The 22,444-nt window shown below is 40.4% G+C and overlaps 2 protein-coding genes across 2 annotated transcripts in view; one reads left to right on the top strand and one right to left on the bottom strand.

Annotated features, from left to right (window-relative positions):
- The window catches only part of LOC134578629 (inactive hydroxysteroid dehydrogenase-like protein 1), a 1,053,979-nt gene that overhangs the window by 159,923 nt on the left and 871,612 nt on the right, over positions 1-22,444 (top strand). The window lies entirely within an intron of this gene.
- Positions 16,288-22,366, bottom strand: AGRP (agouti related neuropeptide). Its single transcript, XM_063437747.1, has 4 exons — positions 22,345-22,366; positions 19,056-19,242; positions 18,066-18,151; positions 16,288-16,729 (listed from the first exon to the last, which is right to left on the bottom strand). Exons 2-4 carry the CDS (start codon positions 19,228-19,230, stop codon positions 16,547-16,549), a joined length of 444 nt encoding a protein of 147 aa, XP_063293817.1. The 5' UTR covers positions 19,231-19,242; positions 22,345-22,366; the 3' UTR covers positions 16,288-16,546.

Below are 22,444 nucleotides of genomic sequence, written 5' to 3'. Positions count from 1 at the left end.
CGCCAATCACAGCATTAGCAGCCTATTCCCCGGGTCTTCCGATAGGTAAATGGCTAGGAAAAGGAGCTGAACGGGTAGAGGACTTAATGTCTGGCAATGATGTAAAACATTTTGCTGACCTACAAAGTGAGATGGGATTAGACACTAGGGATCTATTTATGTACCTAAGAATTAAAAATATACTACTTACTCGTAACAAGCAAACAACCACCAAAAACATCGAGCCAACACTCCAGCCGAACCACTTATATCTAAACAAACTAGCGAATCCACTATCCGTATGTTATAATGCAATCATAGCAGGTAGCGCACCAGAAAAACTGCAGTATATGACAAAATGGGAAAAGGACCTAGGTTGCAAAATCTCTCAGGAAGAGTGGCAGTCTGCTATGAGGCACACTAAACAGGCATCGAGCAGTCTCTCACTATGGGAGGCATATAGTAAAATAACTATGAGATGGTATTTGGTGCCACAGAGGTTAGTGTCTATGTACCCAGGTGCAGTGAACCTATGCTGGAGATGTGAGTCGGATACCGGTACCTTGCTCCATATTTTCTGGACATGTCCCCTTTTAAACAACTTTTGGACACAGGTCCAATCCCTAATTTCAAACAGGACTAACACACGCATTCCCCTACAGCCAGATAAATACCTACTGCACGTTATACCAAATGTAGACACACACCCCCACAAAAAAGTAATCCTAAACATTTTGACAGTGGCCAAGGTAGCTCTAGCAGGCAACTGGAAGAGCAAGCAGGCTCCCCAAATAGAAACTATTATCAGCAAAATGAATGTAATAAGTGCATATGAGAAGATGGCTAGCAAGATAAGAGGTTGCCTAGATAAATATATCCGGGAATGGGAGTGTTGGCTGTAACGTAGGGACGACAAGGAACAGATACTCTTAAACTCTTAAACTGAACTATTACAGGTTCAAAAAACAGTCCACGGACTGGGACAAACGGTAGACAGTAAACACTGAACAGAAAGGTTTAAAGGAAAGTAATGTTTGGTTGCCGAGCTGTTAATGTTAGTAACAGGTGGAGCGACTCCAGGGAACCCCCTTTCCCCATCCCTTTTCTCTTCTGTACCCTATCCCTTTCCCAGTTAGAAGAAAAATGTCAAGCAACGTTAATAATCTATGCATCACATTTATTGCTGACTAACAGTGCATTTCCGTCTGTAAAGGCGCTAAAGTTAATTCAAAAGCAATTGTAATCACTGTCTGAACAGATGTAATGTAATGTAATGTGATTTGCTTCTCGTGATATGTGTTGCGAAATTTTACTCAATAAAAACGATAAATGAGAAAAACAATGCCCTTTTCTCTGAAAAGGCAGCACATACAGTGCTCAGCATGCAAGGACCGGCTACATTAGGCTTTAGTGGTTCTGGTCACTAATTTTCACTGATTTTTAATGATTTAGAATACAGACATGTTTTTCTAAGCACTGTGAACAGGGGCGGATCCAGAGCCTAATCTCAGGAAGGCACTGGTAGTGGGCTGTAGTGGAGTGATAGGGGCGGTAATGGGAAAACAGCATCTGTAATTGATGAGTTAAGGACTAGAAACTCTATAGGGGGACAGGGGCTGTAGTGGGGGATAGGGACTGTAGTAGGAGGATTAAGGACTGTAAATGGGGTGTTAGGGTTATGTAGTAGGGGATATGGGCTGCAATTGGGGAAGAGGGGCTGTAGTAGGGGACTTAGGGGTGGTAGTGGGGTGATATGGGCTGAAGTTGGGATGAATGGGGCTGTAGTGTGGGGCATATAGGCTGCATATAGGGGGTAGGGACTGTAGTGCAGGATATGGGCTGCAGAGAGGAGTAAGGGACTGTGGTAGAAGGGTTAATGACTGTAGTATGAGTGTTAGGGGCTGAAGTGGAGGAATGGGGCTATAGTGGGGGGATAGGAGCTGCATTAGGGGTTAGGGACTGTAGTGGGGGATAGTAGCTACATTTGGAAGGTAGGGACTGTAGAGGGGATAGAAGCTACATTTGGAGGGTAGGGACTGTCACTGTAGTGGTGGATAGAAGCTACATTTGGAGAGTAGAGACTGTAATGAGGGGTAGAGACTGCCATAGGGGGTAGAAGCAGCAGACGGTGATAAGGGGTGGTAGTAGGGATAGGGACTGCAGTGGGGGAAATAGGGGCTGCTGTTTGGTTAAAAGGGCTGTAGTAGGGGGCTTAGGGTTGTAGGGCATAGGGACTGCTATTGGTGGGTTAGGGGCTGCAATTGTGAGGGTTAGGGGCTATAGTAAAAAGTAAGGAGCTTTAGTAGAGGTATTAGGGGTTGGAGTAAGGGGCTTTAGTAGAGATTTTAAGGGGCTGTAGTAAAAAGCAATGGGCTTTAGTAAGATTGTTAGTGTCAGGACGAACCAGTGGCCCAACTCGCAGACTTAAGTAAAACACGTAACAAAGACAAAACGTATTAGCGGGATTTAACGTAATAGAATAAACTGTCACAAGCTGAGGTCAGGAATACAGAACGGAACAAATACGATAAGAACAAAGCCAAAGGGTCAAGGATACCAGAAATACGGGAAGTCAAGCCAAGATCAATAAACAGTATCAGGAACACTCTCTTGGATAACCAACACGATGGAAACCACGACAGGGTACTGAACCATTGCAGGTTTGGGTTTAAATAACCCAGTAAACCCTGCTAATGGCTGTTTTGGGTCCCATGACCCCAGAACGTGCGTGCACGGCGAAAACGTGATGCCGCATGCACGTTCACACCACTAGTGTCGTCATTGTGAGTGGCGTTATTATATAGCGGCGTTCCTAATGCTGGACCCGGCCGCTGTATTGAGGAGGGAGAGGCTCAGTATGTAAGGTGAGTAACCTCTACCTCCTTTAGTGTGACTGCACCAATCAGATGCGGTCACATCGTGGTGCCGATCGGGCACTCTGATAGTGTGACCGTACCAATCTGGTGTGGTCACACTGAGGTGTCGATTAGGCACCATGACAGTTAGGGGCTGTAGTAAGAAGTAAGGGGCTTTAGTAGGGGAGCTTAGGGGCAGGAGTAAGGGGCTTTAGTAGAGGAGGTTTGGGACTGTAGTAAGGAGTAAAGGGCTTTAGTATGGAAGGTTAGGGGCTGTCATGGGGGTTTATGGATGTAATAAGGAGTAAGGGGCTTTAGTAAGGGAGGTTAGGGGCTGTAGTGGGAGTTAGGGGTGTAGTAAGGGACTTTAGTAGAGGAGGTTAGGGCCTGTAGTAAGGAGTAAGGGTCTTTAGTAGGGGGTTAGGGGCTGTAGTGGGGCTTTAGGGGTGTAGTAAGGGGCTTTAGTAGAGGAGGTTAGGGCCTGTAGTAAGGAGTAAGGGGCTTTAGTAGGGGGTTAGGTGCTGTAGTAGGGGTTTAGGGGTCTAGTAAGGGGCTTTAGTAGGGGTTATGGGCTGTAAAGGGGGTTTAGGGGTCTAGTAAGGGGCTTTAGTAAGCTGTAGTGGGGGGTTAGGAGTGTAGTAAGGAGCAAGGGGCTTTAGAAGGGTGTGTTAGGGGCTTTAGTAGGGAAGGTTAGGGGCTCTGGTGGATGGTAAGGGGTGTATTAAGGCATATGGACTGCACTTGGGGTGCTGAAGAAAATAAAACTAGTGTATTCCCCACTTCCTGAGGCTTGCCTGTTCTTTGTGGGTCTGGTGGGAGATGTGCTTCTGTGCAGACAGTTCCTTCCAGCAGCCAGCGCCGCCGGGGTAAGTGTCGCAAGGGGTAGGGTCTGTTGCTGCCGATGCACTTCTATCTACAACTGGTGTAGATAGAAGGGCAGCAGCGAAGTAGTCTCATCATGTTGCACTTCTAACTGGGGGGAGGGTCGCAATTGCCCTGTTGCCCCCCTCCCCCACCTGGATCCGCCACTGACTGTTAAGCTGCTTGGATATCCTGAAGATTTTTTGTTGCTGAGTCTGCTTTCAATAGCCAATTGTTCAGGTATTGGACAATATGAAGACCTTCTTTTCTCAGAGCTGCAGCAATAACTACTTGAACTTTCGTGACAATTTGAGGAGCAGAGGAAAGGCTAAGGGGAAGACTTTTGAACAGATAATGAACAAGTTTACTTTTTACCGAAATCTAAAATCTAAAAAGTTTCTGCTTTCCTTTAGATCCGAAGAACTCAACCAGTCCCCTTCTTTGATGATATGCATAGCTGAAACGATGGTCTCCATATGGAATCTTTTCTGGGAAAAGTGAAATTTTTTTTTTTTTTAATATCTAAAATTTGTCTGAAAGCCATCTGTTATTTGTTTTTTTTTGTTTTTTTAACTGAATTGAGTATGTCCCTTTGAAGTAATCTGTGGGATGAAGTTCTCCTATGTCTCTTTTATGGACAAGGTTTAAAACTTCTAGAAGGAGATTCCTTGACTTGATGGGAGATTGAACTATGGAGCAAAGTTGAGGAGGACTGTCAAAGTCTATGTAAAAACCTATTTTTATTACCTAGAGGATCCTTCTGTCTGTAGTAAGATTGTGCCATTCTTTGAAAAACTACAATAGTCTTTCCGCTACTGTCTAGGAATCAGAATTTATGCTTCTTTTGCTTTTCCACAAACTTGCTTTTATCTTTGTTCTTGTTATCAAAATGCTGTCTTTGATAGCTGCCTCAACTGGTCCTGGGAAAATAATCTCTGTAAAATGATCTGGTTTTATTGCAGAATCTCTTGTTCCAATGATCCTTCTGTGAAATATTCTATATTTTTAAAATGTTTCTTAAATGTATTTCAAACTGAGTTGTGATTGATCTTGAGTGACATGAACAGATGACAATCTTTTATATTTCTGAGTGTCCATGAAAAATGGGATGACCTAATAGGGTTATTAGAATTGCCAACAAGCATATTGTATCAATAGCAGGACATCAAGGGAGAGTGTCTGTGCACTCTGAATGTCCAGCAAGTACCATCAGCTGTGGACCTATTTAACATAAATTATGTTGTAAGTACTGATTTTGTATTTGCGAAGCAAGAAGAATAAATCTGTTTTAATAAAAAACACCAGGAAAATCTGATTACGTTATATTTTTAAGTGACAAAGAAGAACTTTAATATGTATGATCAAAGGCGATCCACTGAAACAACAAAGAAAGAAGAATATATATATATACATATATGAATAGGTATCAAGCAGAAGAATAATTATTCGAAGAGTTCGTTTTTCTACACCTTTTCCTCTTCCGGAAGTGCTTTTTTTCCCTTTCAACCATCTGTTTCAGATCATCTAGTTTGGAACAGTCTCCCCCCTGTTCAAATGGAATATCACAAGTAGTATTTAAAAGCACAGGCCACAGACTGTCCTCCCAGCCAGACTGCATTTCTTGCTACTGTAGAAAGTCACATGGATTTGGCAGCCAGTTTAGGTGCTTCTGAAGTAGAACCTGCCAAAAAATCAGAAGCCATTCTGATATTTTGTATAAGTCTGATTTTATTCACTTTCGATTCTCCCAATTATATTTTTTCCACTGAGTCCCACGTTGTGCCTTCCCTACAGAAGATCTTATAATCAAGGCCTTGATCTGTGCGGCATTGGTTAGAAAAAAATTCTTAAAGTAGTTTCCACTTGTTTGGTAATAAAGGCCTAATTGGAAGGATATCTCAACTCTTTAAGTATGAGATCTTTAAGCTTGGGGTGGACAAGAAGGATTTCATTTTCTCATGTTTGCTAATGTCTGTATTATCTTGCATACACAATTAAACTTTTTTAATGAGCTTATGTAAGAATTCATTGGGAAATGAAAAAAACGTATCAGTTTATGCTAAAAGGATCTAAGTCTCATTTAGGGGTAACAGATGACTGAAATGCTTGAGTAGTTGCTTCCCTTATCTCACCAAACGTTTGTTGGAAACTGGACTGGAACCAAGGTAGGAAAGAGGAAAAGCTCAGTTTTCTTAGATTCTTCCACTGCCTCTTTTGAAGAAATATTACAGACTTTCCTTTTATACCTATTAGGCTTAGACTGACAGTAGAATGCACAGATAAGGTGTCTGGACTTTGACAGACATTTTCCTTTCTCTGCAGGTAGAATTAAACATACTAGAAAAGAAAGAAAAATACATAACTTAAGGAAACAGGAAACCAGAGGCATTAAAAAAAAAAGTTAAAGAAGTTAAAGCTGATGTTTTTAATGAATAGTGACTGGATCGGCTTCCGGCTTTTGCAGCTCTGCAGAAGCAAGAAGCACTGATGGCAGCCAACGGTGCCTGGAAGTGGTAGTTGAGGAGGTCCAACCTTACCATCACTACTGAAGTGATGCACAAAAAGCACTCTTTAGCAAACATCTTTCAGGCAGTCAGACAAATTAGGGGAAATTGGTTGGTAGAGCAAGCAGGCTGCACTTTGTGTTCTGCAGTAGAGATGTCCCGAACGGTTCGCTGGCGAATAGTTCCTGGCGAAAATAGCTTGTTCGCGTTCGTCACGGACGGTGAACATGTCAGGATCGGGACAGGGATCCAACACGCAGAGTACAGACAGTAGAAAGGTACGTATACCAGACCTTAGAATGGCCGGACTAACGTACGGAGATAGAGAGAATGGTCAAAGGCAAGCCGAGGTCGAGGGAACGAGAAGACAGGTAAGCGAGGAACAAGCCGAGTCAAAGGGTAACAGAGATAAGCAGAGTAATACAAACAAGCCGGGTCGGAACCAAAAGGAAAACTGGAATACAAGAGCGCTGGGTGACTAGACAGGCTAGAACCACGACAGGGCAATGAGCAAATGGAAGAAGCACTGTTAAATACCCTGGCTCAGGAGAGTAGACACGCCTCCGACGAGTCCTGATTAGTTTCCAGACAATTGAGTGACAGGTCGGTCCGGGTTGGCGTGATGACGTCGACTGCTGGACGTCGTGTTACAAAAGGAAGTGGATCTCTCGCGGCCGGCGTGTAAATGACCGGAAGGACCGCGAGGGACGGAGGAAACAGCTCTTCTGGACGGATAAACTTCTAAGTCTCTACCTCTCTCAGAGGTAGAGACTTCAGGTACCCTGACAGTACCCCCCCTCTCAGATACGCCCACCGGGCGGAAGGAACCGGGACGAGATGGGAAGCGGGAGTGAAACGCCCTGCGGAGGCGAGGAGCATGAACATCCTCTTGAGGTACCCAACTCCTCTCCTCAGGACCATATCCTTTCCAGTCGACCAGATATTGTACTCTCCCCCGGGAGATTCGAGAATCGATGATAGAGTTGACCTCATACTCCTCCTGACCCTCCACCTGAACAGAGCGAGGAGAGGATACCGTGGAGGAAAATCTGTTGCAGACTAGCGGTTTCAGCAATGAAACATGAAAGGAGTTAGGGATGCGTAAGGCAGATGGGAGAGCTAGACGATACGCAACTGGGTTAATCCGAGTCAGAACCCTGTAAGGTCCAATATAACGAGAAGCGAACTTCATGGAAGGCACTTTTAAACGAATGTTTCTAGTACACAACCATACTCTATCGCCTGGAACAAAAACCGGAGCCGACCTTCTACGTTTATCAGCGTGTTTCTTAACCAGCATAGAATTGTGCAGAAGAATTTGTCGAGTCTGATCACACAACTTCCTCAAATTGGCAACATGAACATCAACCGACGGTACCCCTTGGGAAGGAGAAACCGAGGGAAGAATGGATGGATGAAAGCCATAATTCATGAAGAAGGGGCTTGAATGAGTAGAATCACAAACGAGATTGTTGTGCACGAACTCCGCCCAAGGAATCAAACCGACCCAATCGTCCTGGTGTTCGGAAACAAAACAACGTAAATATTGTTCAATCTTTTGGTTGGTGCGTTCAGCAGCTCCGTTAGACTGAGGATGATAGGCGGAAGAGAAATTCAATTTGATACCCAGTTGAGAGCAGAAGGATCTCCAAAAACGAGAAACAAATTGGGAACCTCTGTCAGATACAATTTGGGAGGGTATCCCATGTAAACGAAAAATCTCCCTTGCGAATATCTCTGCCAACTCGGGAGAAGATGGAAGTTTAGGCAGAGGAACGAAGTGAGCCATCTTGGTGAATCTGTCAACCACGGTGAGGATAACAGTCTGTTTTTTAGATATAGGTAAATCGACAATAAAGTCCATAGCCAAACAGGACCACGGCTTTTCTGGAACCTCTAAGGGATGCAGAAATCCACATGGAAGCGTATAAGGTTGCTTGGTCTTAGTACAAACCTCACACGCACCAATGAAATCTTTGATATCCCTACGTAAAGCAGGCCACCAGAAGTCTTTAGAGATCAAAGCGCACGTCTTGCGAATGCCAGGATGTCCAGCCACCTTGCTGTTGTGGAAACATTGTAACAGTTCCAGTTGAAGAGCAGGAGGAACGAAATGTCGACCCCCGGGAGTCTGTTTAGGGGCTAGATGTTGCAGCTTTAAGATCTCGGCAAGTAACGGAGAGTGAATCCTGAGATTTGTGTTAGCAATAATATTGCATTTCGGAACTATAGAGGAAAGAACAGGTTCAGATATAGTAGAAGGTTCATATTGGCGAGACAAAGCATCGGCTTTAGAGTTCTTAGAACCAGGTCTATAAGTAAGCACATAATTGAAGTGGGTCAGGAATAAGGACCAACGAGCTTGTCTGGCGGACAGTCGCTTAGCCTCCCCAATATAGGACAAGTTCTTGTGATCCGTTAAAATGGTAACAGGATGTAAGGTCCCCTCCAATAAATGTCTCCACTCCTTTAAAGCCATAATGACCGCTAATAATTCCCTGTCACCGATGTCATATCTGCTCTCAGGACCAGACAGTTTCTTGGAAAAAAAACCACAAGGGTGTAGTGGTTTGTCCACCCCTAACCTTTGTGACAGAATAGCACCTACGCCTGTCTCAGAGGCATCGACCTCGAGTAGGAACGGCAGAGTCGTATCAGGGTGGACTAAAATTGGAGCAAAGGCAAAAAGTTCCTTGAGAGTCTTGAAAGCAACGAGAGCTTCAGTAGACCAAGTCTTAGTGTCAGCCCCCTGTCTGGTCATATTGGTAATAGGCGCAATAATAGAAGAGTATCCCTTAATGAAGCGCCTATAATAATTGGAGAAACCAATAAACCTCTGAATAGCCTTGAGTCCCTTAGGCAATGGCCAATCTAAAATAGACTGGAGTTTGTCGGGATCCATCTTAAAGCCTTCCCCAGAAATCACGTAACCAAGAAAGTCTATCTGAGACTGGTCAAAACTACATTTCTCCAATTTGCAGTATAACCCATGTTGAAGAAGTTTGTGTAATACCTTTCTGACTTGTCTGTGGTGGATCTCAATCTCTCTAGAGTGTATAAGGATGTCGTCCAGGTACACAATAACACAATCATGTTGAAATTCCCTGAGAACTTCATTAATCAAATCCTGAAATACTGCCGGTGCATTACAAAGACCAAAAGGCATGACCGTGTATTCATAATGCCCATAACGGGTATTGAACGCTGTCATCCACTCGTGTCCTTGCTGGATTCTCACCAAGTTATATGCCCCTCTGAGATCCAACTTGGTGAAAATTTTAGAGCCCTTTAGGCGATCAAACAGCTCGGTAATCAAGGGAATCGGATAGGCATTTCTGATGGTTATTTTATTCAAACCTCGGTAATCAATGCAAGGTCTTAGGGAACCATCCTTCTTTTTAACAAAAAAAAAACCAGCCCCGGCAGGAGAAGAAGATCTCCTAATGAATCCTTTCTCTAGATTCTCCCGAATATATTCCTCTAGAACTGAATTCTCTTTGGTGGATAGAGGATATACATTGCCCCTCGGAGGCATGGTACCAGGTAGTAGATTAATTTTACAATCAAAAGTCCTGTGTGGAGGTAGAGTATCAGCATTTCTTTTGTCGAATACTGCTTTTAAATCCAGGTACAGAGGCGGTATCTGTAAATCTGTAGACTGGGTAGAACTACCTGGTGTGTTAATTACACCCAATGGAGAAACCCTCCGTAAACACCTCTCCTGGCAACCCTGGCCCCATGAGAGTATCTCCCCTAACTCCCAATCAATAATAGGGTTATGTCTCTTTAACCATGGGTAACCCAGGACTATGGGAACAGAAGGGGACGAAATAAGCATAAGCTATAAGTTTTCCTCGTGTAAGATACCAACAGTTAAGTTAACGGGTATGGTTTCACGAAAGATAACAAGCTCAAGTAAAGGTCTACCATCTATGGCCTCAACGGCCAAGGGTGTATCCCTTAACTGGGATGGGATAGTGTGTTTAGTAGCAAAGGCCTGGTCGATAAAATTCTCAGCAGCTCCGGAATCTATCAAAGCCATGGTCTTTAGTACTCCCTTCTCCCAAGTTAAAGAAACTGGTAGCAGAAGCCTGTGATCTTTATAGTTATGAGTAGAGGACAAAATAGAAACACCCAAGGCCTGTCCTCTAGAGAAACTTAGGTGCGGGCGTTTCCCGAACGATTAGGACAATTCAGGCGTAAGTGACCTCTGACTCCACAATACATACACAATCCCTCCCTTCTCCTGTACTGTCTCTCCTCTTCTGAAAGGCGAGTATTGCCTATCTGCATAGGTTCAGGAAACAGTGAGGTAGTGGAATCAGGACTTTGAAATGCGGGAGCTAATCTAAAGGAAGGTCTAAAGTTCCTCTCTCGAGTGTTCTGTCTCTCTCTTAAACGCTCATCAATACGAGAAATGAACGAAATTAAATCCTCCAAATTTTCAGGAAGCTCTCTAGTAGCAACCTCGTCAAGGATTACATCTGATAGCCCGTTCAAAAATACATCTATATAATCCTGCTCATTCCACTTAACTTCTGCCGCCAAAGACCTGAACTCTAGTGCATAATCCACAAGTGTTCGGTTCTCTTGTCTCAGGCGCAAAAGTAATCTAGCTGCATTGACCTTTCTACCAGGAGGGTCAAAAGTTCTTCTAAAGGCAGCTACAAAGGCATTATAATTATATACTAACGGGTTATCATTCTCCCATAATGGGTTGGCCCATCTCAGAGCTCTCTCAATGAGTAAGGTGATAATAAATCCAACCTTCGCCCTATCTGTAGGATAGGAGCGAGGTTGTAATTCAAAGTGGATACTGATCTGGTTTAAAAAACCACGACACTTCTCAGGTGAACCACCATAACGTACTGGTGGGGTAATACGGGAAGAGGCACCTACAGTGGCTACCTCTAGGCCTGAACTCACAGGGGAAATAGAAGTAGTACGCGTCTCCTCTGGTGGGTTATTAGCACGAGATAATAACGCCTGTAGTGCTAGGGCCATCTGATCCATTCTGTGTTCCATGGCTTCAAACCTAGGATCGGAAGGACCAAGCTGACTGTTTGTACTTGCAGGATCCATTGGCCCTGTCGTAATGTCAGGATCGGGACAGGGATCCAACACGCAGAGTACAGACAGTAGAAAGGTACGTATACCGGACCTTAGAATGGCCGGACTAACGTACGGAGATAGAGAGAATGGTCAAAGGCAAGCCGAGGTCGAGGGAACGAGAAGACAGGTAAGCGAGGAACAAGCCGAGTCAAAGGGTAACAGAGATAAGCAGAGTAATACAAACAAGCCGGGTCGGAACCAAAAGGAAAACTGGAATACAAGAGCGCTGGGTGACTAGACAGGCTAGAACCACGACAGGGCAATGAGCAAATGGAAGAAGCACTGTTAAATACCCTGGCTCAGGAGAGTAGACACGCCTCCGACGAGTCCTGATTAGTTTCCAGACAATTGAGTGACAGGTCGGTCCGGGTTGGTGTGATGACGTCGACTGCTGGACGTTGTGTTACAAAAGGAAGTGGATCTCTCGCGGCCGGCGTGTAAATGACCGGAAGGACCGCGAGGGACGGAGGAAACAGCCCTTCTGGACGGATAAACTTCTAAGTCTCTACCTCTCTCAGAGGTAGAGACTTCAGGTACCCTGACAGAACATATGCGATGTTCGGTCCGCCCCCTATTCATCATCATTGAGTAAACTTTGACCCTGTACCTCACAGTCAGCAGACACATTCCAGCAAATCAGCAGCAGACCCTCCCTCCTAGACCCTCCCACCTCCTGGACAGCATCCATTTTAGATTCATTCTGAAGCTGCATTCTTAGTGAGAGGAGGAACAGTGTGCTGCTGCTGATTTAATAGGGAAATTGATAGCTAGGCTAGTGTATTCAGTGTTCACTACAGTCCTGAAGGACTCATCTGATCTCTGCTGTAAGGACAGCACCCCAAAAGCCCTTTTTAGGGCTAGAACACCTCCTGGACAGCATCCATTTTAGATTCATTCTGAAGCTGCATTCTTAGTGAGAGGAGGAACAGTGTGCTGCTGCTGATTTAATAGGGAAATTGATAGCTAGGCTAGTGTATTCAGTGTCCACTACAGTCCTGAAGGACTCATCTGATCTCTGCTGTAAGGACAGCACCCCAAAAGCCCTTTTTAGGGCTAGAACATCAGTCTGCTTTTTTTTTTTCTTCTGTGTAATCTAATTGCAGTTGCCTGCCTGCCAGTGTGTGTGTCAGGCTCACAGCGTATACTGTGCCCACTTGCCCAGTGCCACCACTCAAATCTGGTGTCACAATAGCTTGCATTTAAAAAACAAACAAACTTTTTTGACTGTAATATAATAGCAGTCAGTTTCCTTCACACGTGTGCGTTTCAGGGCCTGCCAGGGCACAGTGTCACATCAGTGCAACTCATATCTGGTGTAACAGTAGTGTACATTAAAAAAAACCTAGAAATTTGACTGTGAAATAATAGCAGTCAGTTTCCTTCACACGTGTGCGTTTCAGGGACTGCCAGGGCATAGTGTCACACCAGTGCAACTCATATCTGGTGTAACAGTAGTGTACATTTTAAAAAAAAATACTGGGGGCTTGTTGTCACCTTTCGGGGACCCTTGGTGTTGTACGTGGCTGGGTGGAGGAAGAGACCTTCAATGACATTAGTGAGGACAAGGAACGGGACATGGCTAGCTTGGTATCCAACCTTGTGCAAATGGGGAGTTTGCGGTTGTGCAAATGGACTGTTTGCGGTTGTTTGCAGTGCGTTAAACGGGGAGTTTGGTCTGTCACTGTGAACCCTTACACTACCTGATCGATACAACATCATACCTGATGTTTTAAAGCACGTTATTCCAAACAATTTAGGAATGTTACGTGATTTATGCCCTTTATGGATTAAAACCAGACTCTGCATCAACTATGTAATTTTCCATGGGAGTTTTGCCATGGATCCCCCTCCGGCATGCCACAGTCCCTTGAAACAACTTTTCCATCACTATTGTGGCCAGAAAGAGTCCCTGTGGGTTTTCAAATTCGCCTGCCTATTGAAGTCTATGGCGGTTTGCCCGGTTCGCCGTTTGCGAACGGAAAATTTTATGTTCGCGACATCTCTATTCTACAGACATCCTACATCCTCAATTTATAAAGGCAACACAAAGGTGCAAATCTTAAATGATCATTTCAGGAGGATTCACAGGCATTTTAGCAATAGGAAACAGGGCTTCCCACAAACTATCTATGACAGGATGCCAGCACGGCCTTGAATTCCATCAAATCATTTTTTTTTTTAAAATGAAATGACTCCTGCTGCTACTAGGGCACTGTTTTTTCCACAATGAAGGACGGTCACTGATGCTTCAGACTGGATGTGTAGGAAAGCTTTGTTCTACTCAGGGTTGAGGTGTTGATTGGATCATTACTTACCCACTGACTTTCATTTCATTTTTTTCAAAATTAAATTCTACGTTTTTTAAACTTTGGAAAAGTAAAATATAATAAAAAGTTATTTCCCTTAATTTTATTACTAGAGATACAATAATGTAGTTATGACAAGTCAGCTGATATTGTGCAGTCTTTAGGCTACCCTACACTGTAGCCATTTTTAAATTGCAATATAACTAGTGTGTACCTTTCCCCCCTTGTTTTTAGCATGCCCAAATGTTTCCCTAAATATATTTTACGGATGATGTTCAGCTCAGCCCAAATGCCCGGAACAAAAATTTCAATCTCTGAAAATCTGTTTAGCTAAAACAAACAATCTCACTGTGCACAAATCTATTAAATACTTTAAAGAAAAATAGTTCTGGAAATCTACTTTTATGCATGACAGGTTTTGCCATGATAACATGAATAAAAATAGTCATCAGAAAATCAAGTAAAAACAAGAAATAACCTTGCTTGTTAGATATTGTCAGCAAACTGGTAGAGACGTGGCAGCATTGTGGAAAATATGTGTTTTCTTTTGAATTTTCCCTACATAAAAAAAATTATGTCAAAAGTTTTGAGAGGTTCTTTAAAAAGGTTGTGCGGCGCACAAATGTGTGATTTCTGTGGGAAAAGCAAGTCTTTTAGCTTGACTTGTGTGCAGATTTTTGTTTAACATTGTATTACCTATTCATAGACTTCAGGTGGAAGGGGTTTTCAATCACAATTTTTCCCCACCATAACCTTTTTGTTTTATATATATTATATATATATATATATATATATATATATATATATATATATATATGAATAGGTAATAAAGGGAGCACACTAGGTCTTGAAAATCGTGCAAAAGTATTTATTGCATTCAAAAAGAATACAACGCTGTGGTACAGAAAATCAACGTTTCGACCCTGCTGGGTCTTTATCAAGATCACGATCGTCTTGACGTTGGCAGGCGGGCATCCCTCCAATGGCCATTGGAGCAACTAAATGACCTCCATTTGTCTAAATATACATAGGGATTAAGGAGAACGCGCAAGTAACATTTTCTTTTCTTTGCTTTTTACTATATATTGGGGCTGATGTGTGTTGTAGTCCTTGCTGCTTAAGCGCAGGACTTCTCTTTTTGTAAAATGTAGTTTTAGTTTATTATAAAATGCATTTGAAAAACATATATAGTACGTAGCATAGGGGATCTAAGCCGCATTTTGACACTTTTTTGCACAAGAGATTTGGAAAACACATTAATAAGACGCAAAGGAAAGGATATGTGTAAATGTAGATTTATTAGCATTGTTCATTATATAATAAAATAGCTAAACTAGAAGACAGACATTATTTCAGCTTGGCTGGTTTTTTTTGGCTTATACATTTTAAATGCTATTTTCAATTCTCCTTAAATTTAGGCTGTGGCCCCCTTTCTACCCCTTATGATTTCTAGACCTCAGCAAGGCAAAGACATATTTTTACATTTCGGTCTTTTATACAAAATCAGAAAAAATCAAATGAGAACTAACTATTCAAGATAACATTGACTGGATTTCAAAATAATATTTTATGATGAAATATTTGATCAGCATTTTTAAAGCAGTCTTTTAACCTGGCAGAAATACCTTATTTATATGTTTTCATTAGTCCTGTTTTCAGGTTTTGCTGTTTACTTGTATGGGTTAATTAACAACATAGGCATCCTCTCTTGTTGGGGGTCTTCCTGCTTTTGTCCATCTCATATTTCTAACTACATTTTATATGTAACTAGAATAGTGGCTGAGCTCAGCCATCAATCAAGCTACACATAGAAAAGGCAGAAATAAAGGAGCACAAGGATTTAATTAAATGAATACTATAGGGTCAGGAACAAAAATATGTAAATCTTGACCCTAATGTGTTTAAATCACTATCTAGTCACCCCTTATATATATATATATATATATATATATATATATAATATAGTAAAATATATATATATAATATAGTAAAATCTTATCTTTATTCCAGACTGCTGCTGCTGGTTCTGCCCCTGATTTGCCTGCTTGGCTGACATAATCAGAAGTGGTGATCTGAGCCAAACGCAATATTTTCCCATATGAAAGCATTGGATTGGCTCAGATTGTTAAGGATGCATATCAGGGGCAGAGCAAGCACAAGCCAAACATAGCACTGGCCAATCAGCATCTCCTCATAGGGATGTATTGGATCAATGTATCTCTATGAGGAGATTTCAATGTCTCCATGCAGAGGGTGGAGACACTGAATGTCAGTGATGCACACTGTGCAGCACTGCCCCAGAAAGCACTTCTAGTAGCTATTGGATGAGTGGCCAGTCGAAGGCTGTAATGTAAACACTGCATTTTCTCTAAAAAATTGTGTTTACTGCAAAAAGCTTGAAGGTGATAATTCTACTCAACAGAACAAATACAATAAGCTACAGTTGTTCTGGTGACTATAATGTCCCTTTAACTTTTAGTGAAGCCAATAAAGTATATCTAAGGATCACCTAATATGGACAAAATATAGTTAATTGTTTTTTACATTCTACTTGATGAAAAATGCATTGATATGCAGGCTCTATTTAAAAGACAACCAACACAAAATTGGATTACTGGTAAACTAACTATGATGATTCTCCCCCCCCCCCCCCTCTCAATTTGAGCTCAGGTCTTTAGATTAGTGTCAATAAATGTGTTAACATGCAAGTTACTAATTAATGCTATCCTGAGAAATGGGCTGTAGAAAAAAAATATATAGATATATCCAAGAGCCAACATGACGTACATTACCAATCTAGAGGCATTTATACTTTTGCATTAAGAAGGAAATAAAGACATCCTAAAAACAGTCAATATACAGGTTGATAATGTTACAAAGCAATAAAGTTGTAGCTCTACAGAGCACATCAGCTTTGGCAAAAAAAATTCTAGTTCTTGCCTTGGTGGCAGTTGGTACTAGTTTTTTTGCAATAGCAAAATGCATTAAAGAAACGACAATAACAGGTGGCACAGGGGCTGCAGCATGGGAGGTGGCCGACACAGGACTCCAAAAGTTGGACACATCTTCTAGGTGATCGCTCTTCACGAGAAGCTACCTCCAGGGACAGAGCCTAAAGGAAAGAAATGGTATTTGTAGATAATTACCAAATGTTACAATCTATAGCACACTCATTCCCGTAGCACAGATCTAAGGTAGCACTGCCATCCCCATAGAAACGTAAAGGGACTCTATAGGCAACCAGAATATTTAATTTTAACATAGAAATCTAGTTGCAGTTTCCTATGCGTTTTAGTCCTACGGTGTGAAATATTGCAGTTTTGTACATACAGCAATGTTTTCATTACCGGGCTAAACACACCTCCGGTGGCTGTCTTTTTGACAGCCACTAGAGGGTGCTTCTCCTGCAATAACTGGGTCAGACTTGGTTCTTAAATAAATGCTTCTCATAGAGAGCTTCTTTTATGTATTTATTTTTTTGTACTTGGGCAGTGGAGTGCTCCTTTAAGATCCCACGGGGCCATAAACAGGCCACAAGTTCGGGCCCGCTCTTCTTTCTTCGTATAGTGATGGTAAGTGGGGTCAAGCAACTTCATGGTTCCATGGCCCATCTTTAACCCCTGGGCCATAGGCAGCTGTCTAAAGTCAGCTAATGTTTAATCCTGAAAATGGGTCTCATTTTCTACTTCCTTTTAACATTATTTATAAGTTCTCCTGCCAGAGAAGCCAATATATTAGTTTTTTGTCCTGTGATGATTTTATAAAAGAGAAATCTGGCTTTAACAACTTTTATCTGCTACTTTTTTCACCACAGGTATAGACATATGCTGTTTTAAGGTATCTAAGTCATTTGGACACGTAGCTGTAATATTCTCCATCTTCTTTATATTTGTAAATGAGTTGGGTTTTTTTTGTATCACTGGCATTTTATCACCTTTACTATTTTTCATAAGGATTTTAGTATGAAAAATAAATAAAATTCTTTTACAATGTTTAGAAATAAACTCATGTATTTTCAAATTCTTTAACCAATTTTCTTTCGGAGTTATTCACTAAAGTTAGTTATGAAGAATAGTTAAACTTAAATCTGTTAAGTTTATATAATTGGCACTACAGAGGGGATATATTCGGGCCAGTACAAAATATTGTCTAGAAATCTATTCATAAGTAGGGCTATACATAGGGCACAAGGCCGCCACACATTTAGAGTGGAAGAAATTAGATTTAGTCTAAGGCAAAGGAAAGTTGTTGTTTTTTGCAGTAAGGATGTGAAATTCTCTACTTCAAGAGGTGGTGTTATCAGAGTCTGTGCAGATGATTTTTAAACAGCAATTTGATATTCAAGGATATAATTTTTCATTTGTGGGGTATTAGCTACATTTTACATTCAGTTTGAATTCTCACTTTAGTTAATAACTCTGTTTGAGTCTTTAAATAGTAAATTTTACCCTTGGATCCAGCAGGCTATAATCTTCCATCTGATCTTCTTCAGCTATTCCTGCTTCCAGTCTCATCAATTCAGATTTAGCCAGTTCTCCTGAAATATAGAGGAGGTATTTTATAAACATACAAAAAAATGTCACTTTGATTTCTGAGAACACCATCAAAACTGTAGTCATCTAATGTGTATCACCTTATCTTATTTACATCACTGTAATAGGTGTCATTATATGGTTTCAAGAATTAATATGCTCCATAATTTTAATTAACTTAAAACATGTAGGCTAAACTAATCAAACATCATGTTTATTGATTTTATGACCTTAGTGCTTTTTGATTGAAATTCCTAGGACACTCACATATATCTGTTTAAACACAATAATGCTATATAAATTTCACCTAAAAGACATTTTGAAGAAAGAATAGAATATTTTGTGTTCTAAATTAGTTCAGATGATTATGTACTTATGTGTTTCTAGTTTTTAGTTAGATTAAGACTTGCCTGCTGTGGGTGACTGTGAAGTGGTGACAAGTTAGCATCTTGGCCACTAGGTGTCACCAAAATTGTCTATTTGCCAGCTATAGCAACTTCTGTTTCAATCTTTGCATCCTTCTCATCCAATCTATGAGAAGCATTGGGGACCTAATCATACGCATACATGGCGCGTGCCACAAGTAAATTCAAGCTTCCACATATCAATGCTTTCCTATCGGTGTCATGTGGCAGAGTGGTTGTCAGTGCCACAGAAGCGCCTCTTGTGGCTATCAGTGTATTTAACCCATCGAGGTAAGCATTGCCAATGCAGGGTTAAAAGGACAGGACTATTGCAACCATACCACTTGTTTAAAATAAAGTGACCTGGGTGATTTTAGTGGTCCTTTAAAGGATAATTTATAAAACTGATGAATCTCATTTTTTTCCTGAAGCTCAGTAAAAGATTTGCTTTGTGTAGTATTGACATTATTACATAATTCATTATCTTGGACATCTCTCCAACCTGTTTCTGGCAACTGTGGATCCTTCATGTTGTGTAGCAGACTTGGGTAGTAGTACCTTCCATTGCTTGCACTAGAGCTTAATGCTTGCAACCTCCCGTTGCCAGATTCTGATGTAAGAATTGCTTGGATTGCATGCACAGTGGCCAAACATAGCAAGACAGTGTTGAACATCATTTGTTGGGATATCTGCAAAATACATATTTTCTATTGTAACACTCTCTCACACATAATTAAGCAGCATTTAGTTAAGGTTAAATAACACGTTTGTGGTGGAAGTGAAATGTGCATTGGGAAAGATATACAAAGTTGTCATAAAGAAAAAAGGTTAACATTGTAAAAATTAGAGAAATTTCCTGCTGTTTTCCATGGTGTAATATACACATTGAGAATATAAATGAACACTTGAAACACCATAACCACTGCAGCCCACTGTTCTACTGTAAATATTCAAACCATTACATTAGTCTCCCGGGTCCTCTAGGTGCAACCCAGGACTGCGCTCATTGGCAGAAGGCACTTAGTTTACGCTCTCTGATCATTTGCGTGGTCCTGCATGATCCTACTATGTTCTGTGGAGCTAATTGGATTCTTCAGCTGGCCAAGACCGAGTGGGCTGGACAAGATAAATTTGTTTTAAAATAAATATCTGTATCTAATATAAAAATGGAAAAATAAAATCTGATTTTCAAAACTGATTACTATTATGTCGGCAATCAAATGTATAATATTTATAAACATACCACAACAAGATGTGGACTAAATGTTAGGAATTTTCTTTGAAAAGTGAAAGAAACATTTAACCAAATCAAAAACAGAACAAAAAAAAAGAAAAGAAGAAGCCATTTGGTTGTTTATATTTATATTATATTGTTTATATGTGAACGCTCATTTTCCATATTCTTTACAAACCATCTTTCTGCCCACATACATCTTTTAAAGATCAAAATCAATTATATTATAAATATAATAAAAATAAAAGTATAATAATAATAAAAGTATTATAATAATAAAAGTCATTAAATGTGATAAACTTTTAAGAAACAAGAAGTGAAAATATGATGACCGTTGCTTTTAAAGAACCACATATTCAATTTAAACAGGAAACATCCCATGACTATATATTATTTAACATTACATACCATAGCATGAAAAGGAGAGAACTCCCTGTACTTAATTAGGTATAGCCTGAAAGGCCTGAAAGGCATATATGCTTTGGGGCACTGTAAGAAAACATGGTAATTTGTGCATTACTGAATTATTGCCTCTGAACACAGAATACACAATTAGTGACACGACCATCATGATGCTAACAGCATGGTAAACCATTGATATACGAACCCTTAATACACTACATGTTTAATGAAAGATTGGATAAATAGCCTAAAATTACACTCAAACCCCCATAACCATGCTTCTGGTGTTACCCTAAAGGAGAATCCAGTCACCATGCAGGAGTACACTAATTGATAGAGAGCATCACATGAGCACTTTCAGCAATGAACATAGTACTGGATCAGCCACCCTTAGCTCAGTGGAGACATCTACTGCAGAAGAAGACTGGATAAGGTGCACCCAGAAAACCAAGGTAGTTTGTCAAATCAATCCAAAACAGTGGGACAAATTACTCTGGGAGGGTACCAGGGCACTTCTGGTACCATAACCTATTTACTCAAACAGTTAGTTGAGAGGCCTCAGACTCAGACTGAGATCTCCCTAAAATAATTTGATCACATATGCTTTATTTTTGGGCGAAATCTAGTCAGTAAAAACATCGGGAAAGAGCTACAAGAGACGCCATTCCTTAGCATCGAGAATACAAAATGCAAAATCCATTCACCAACGCCAATAACTAAATGAGTTGTGAGGATAAAAGCATTCAGCGAACTTTGCATTTCATGATCGAACGCACGGTCATTTTAGATATATTTTACCCAGTAGAATTGTGCTTCTGGTTATTTATTATTTTTCTCTTAAGGAAGTTCCTGAATGTGACGAAACATGATGAGATTGTGGCAGAAGACACCAGACAAAAGAGAGAGCTGATGCAGCAAGTATCTTAGTATCTTGCAAGTGGACCAGATGAAGGTCTGGTTTACTGCATGTTTTAAATCACAAAATATTTGCACGTTATTTTATCAGTGCTTTTCAATGCAATTTTACTCTAAGAGTATTTTTCCTTTTAAGGGGTTGATTTATTGGGAAATACCATTACAAGAAAGATGATTTTCAAGGTCTTACTACAATGCCATTCCTATATTAGTAATATCTCCTGTATTGTGTCCTTAGATAAAGAAGAGAGAAGTTCAGCAAACAAGGGAATTAACTGATATTAGTGGTTGCGTATGCATTTTTCCTTTTCCAACAGCATAGCAATAAGACAAAATTTGCTTAGACCTTTTCCGATGGCAGTGAAAGAGTTTATTGATTTTCGGTACTAAATCTGCTAAATATATTATTTTTATCAACATTGTGACAAATCAACATTTGTACAACTCCTGGTCTTTTTTAAGTTCAGTCATTAACAGACTAACAAATATATATTATATTTATATATAATAAAATAATATTATATATATAATATAATAATAAAAATAATAAAAATATCTATATAACAATTCTAGTTTAGTGAAACACAACCATAATACCTTCATACCAATCATTGCCATAAAAAAATATCAATACTATTATTTAAAAAAAATTAGACCAAAAAAATAAAAATTTTACTTTTTGTCCTACACCAACGTCAGTATTTTATTGCATTCAAAATCTAGATGCCACAATTCCTTTATCTCTGTCATCTATACTCATCGGATGAAAAGTAAGTGAGTCTAAAAGTGACTCTAAACCTGTTTTTAAGTAAGGGAAAAGTTAATGGAAGCATTTTGCCTTAAACAAGCCAAAACATACAAAAAACGTTGCAATGTTGTGTCATCTAAGACTAACTGCTATCTTTTTATGTAATAGTTATGTTCACAAGAGGATTTAAAGTCATTTTCACTCTCTTAGCATATGGTTAACCTTAGGGTAGAGAATAAAAGCCTGAATTCGCCCTGACATTTGAGCATATACTACAGTTGGTGCACTAATCAACTGAACTATCTAAAATGGCTTCATCATTATCGCCTACTTATTATTATTTATATGATAAAATCAGGACTTATGTTAAACATTTTTTTTATATATAATTTTAAAGGTACATTTTACTATTCATCTTAGTAAATATGGCATTTGCTAAGCTGTACATTTGAGACATTTTACAACTATCAATTGAAAGAAACATTGACTTACCTCGCAGGTGATGGAACCTCTAGATGAAGGCAGAGAGTAATGTTGATTTCAAGAGAATTAGCTTTATATAGGCAAGGCTGACTGATATTTTGTAGTGTTG

Source organism: Pelobates fuscus, chromosome 12 (genome assembly GCF_036172605.1).
Source record: "Pelobates fuscus isolate aPelFus1 chromosome 12, aPelFus1.pri, whole genome shotgun sequence".
In the NCBI taxonomy this organism is placed as follows: Eukaryota; Metazoa; Chordata; class Amphibia; order Anura; family Pelobatidae; genus Pelobates; species Pelobates fuscus.
This window is presented reverse-complemented; position numbering and strand designations above follow the sequence as displayed.

Bases quoted from the DNA above. Each gene is read 5' to 3' on its own strand.
- AGRP (XM_063437747.1), bottom strand. From the start codon at position 19,230: ATGATGTTCAACACTGTCTTGCTATGTTTGGCCACTGTGCATGCAATC. The intron at 18,152-19,055 runs GTTGGAGAGATG...ATATTTCAGGAG, and splicing joins TCCACAGTTGCCAGAAACAG to AACTGGCTAAATCTGAATTG. The intron at 16,730-18,065 runs GTAAAATTTACT...TCTTTCCTTTAG, and splicing joins ATAGCCTGCTGGATCCAAGG to GCTCTGTCCCTGGAGGTAGC.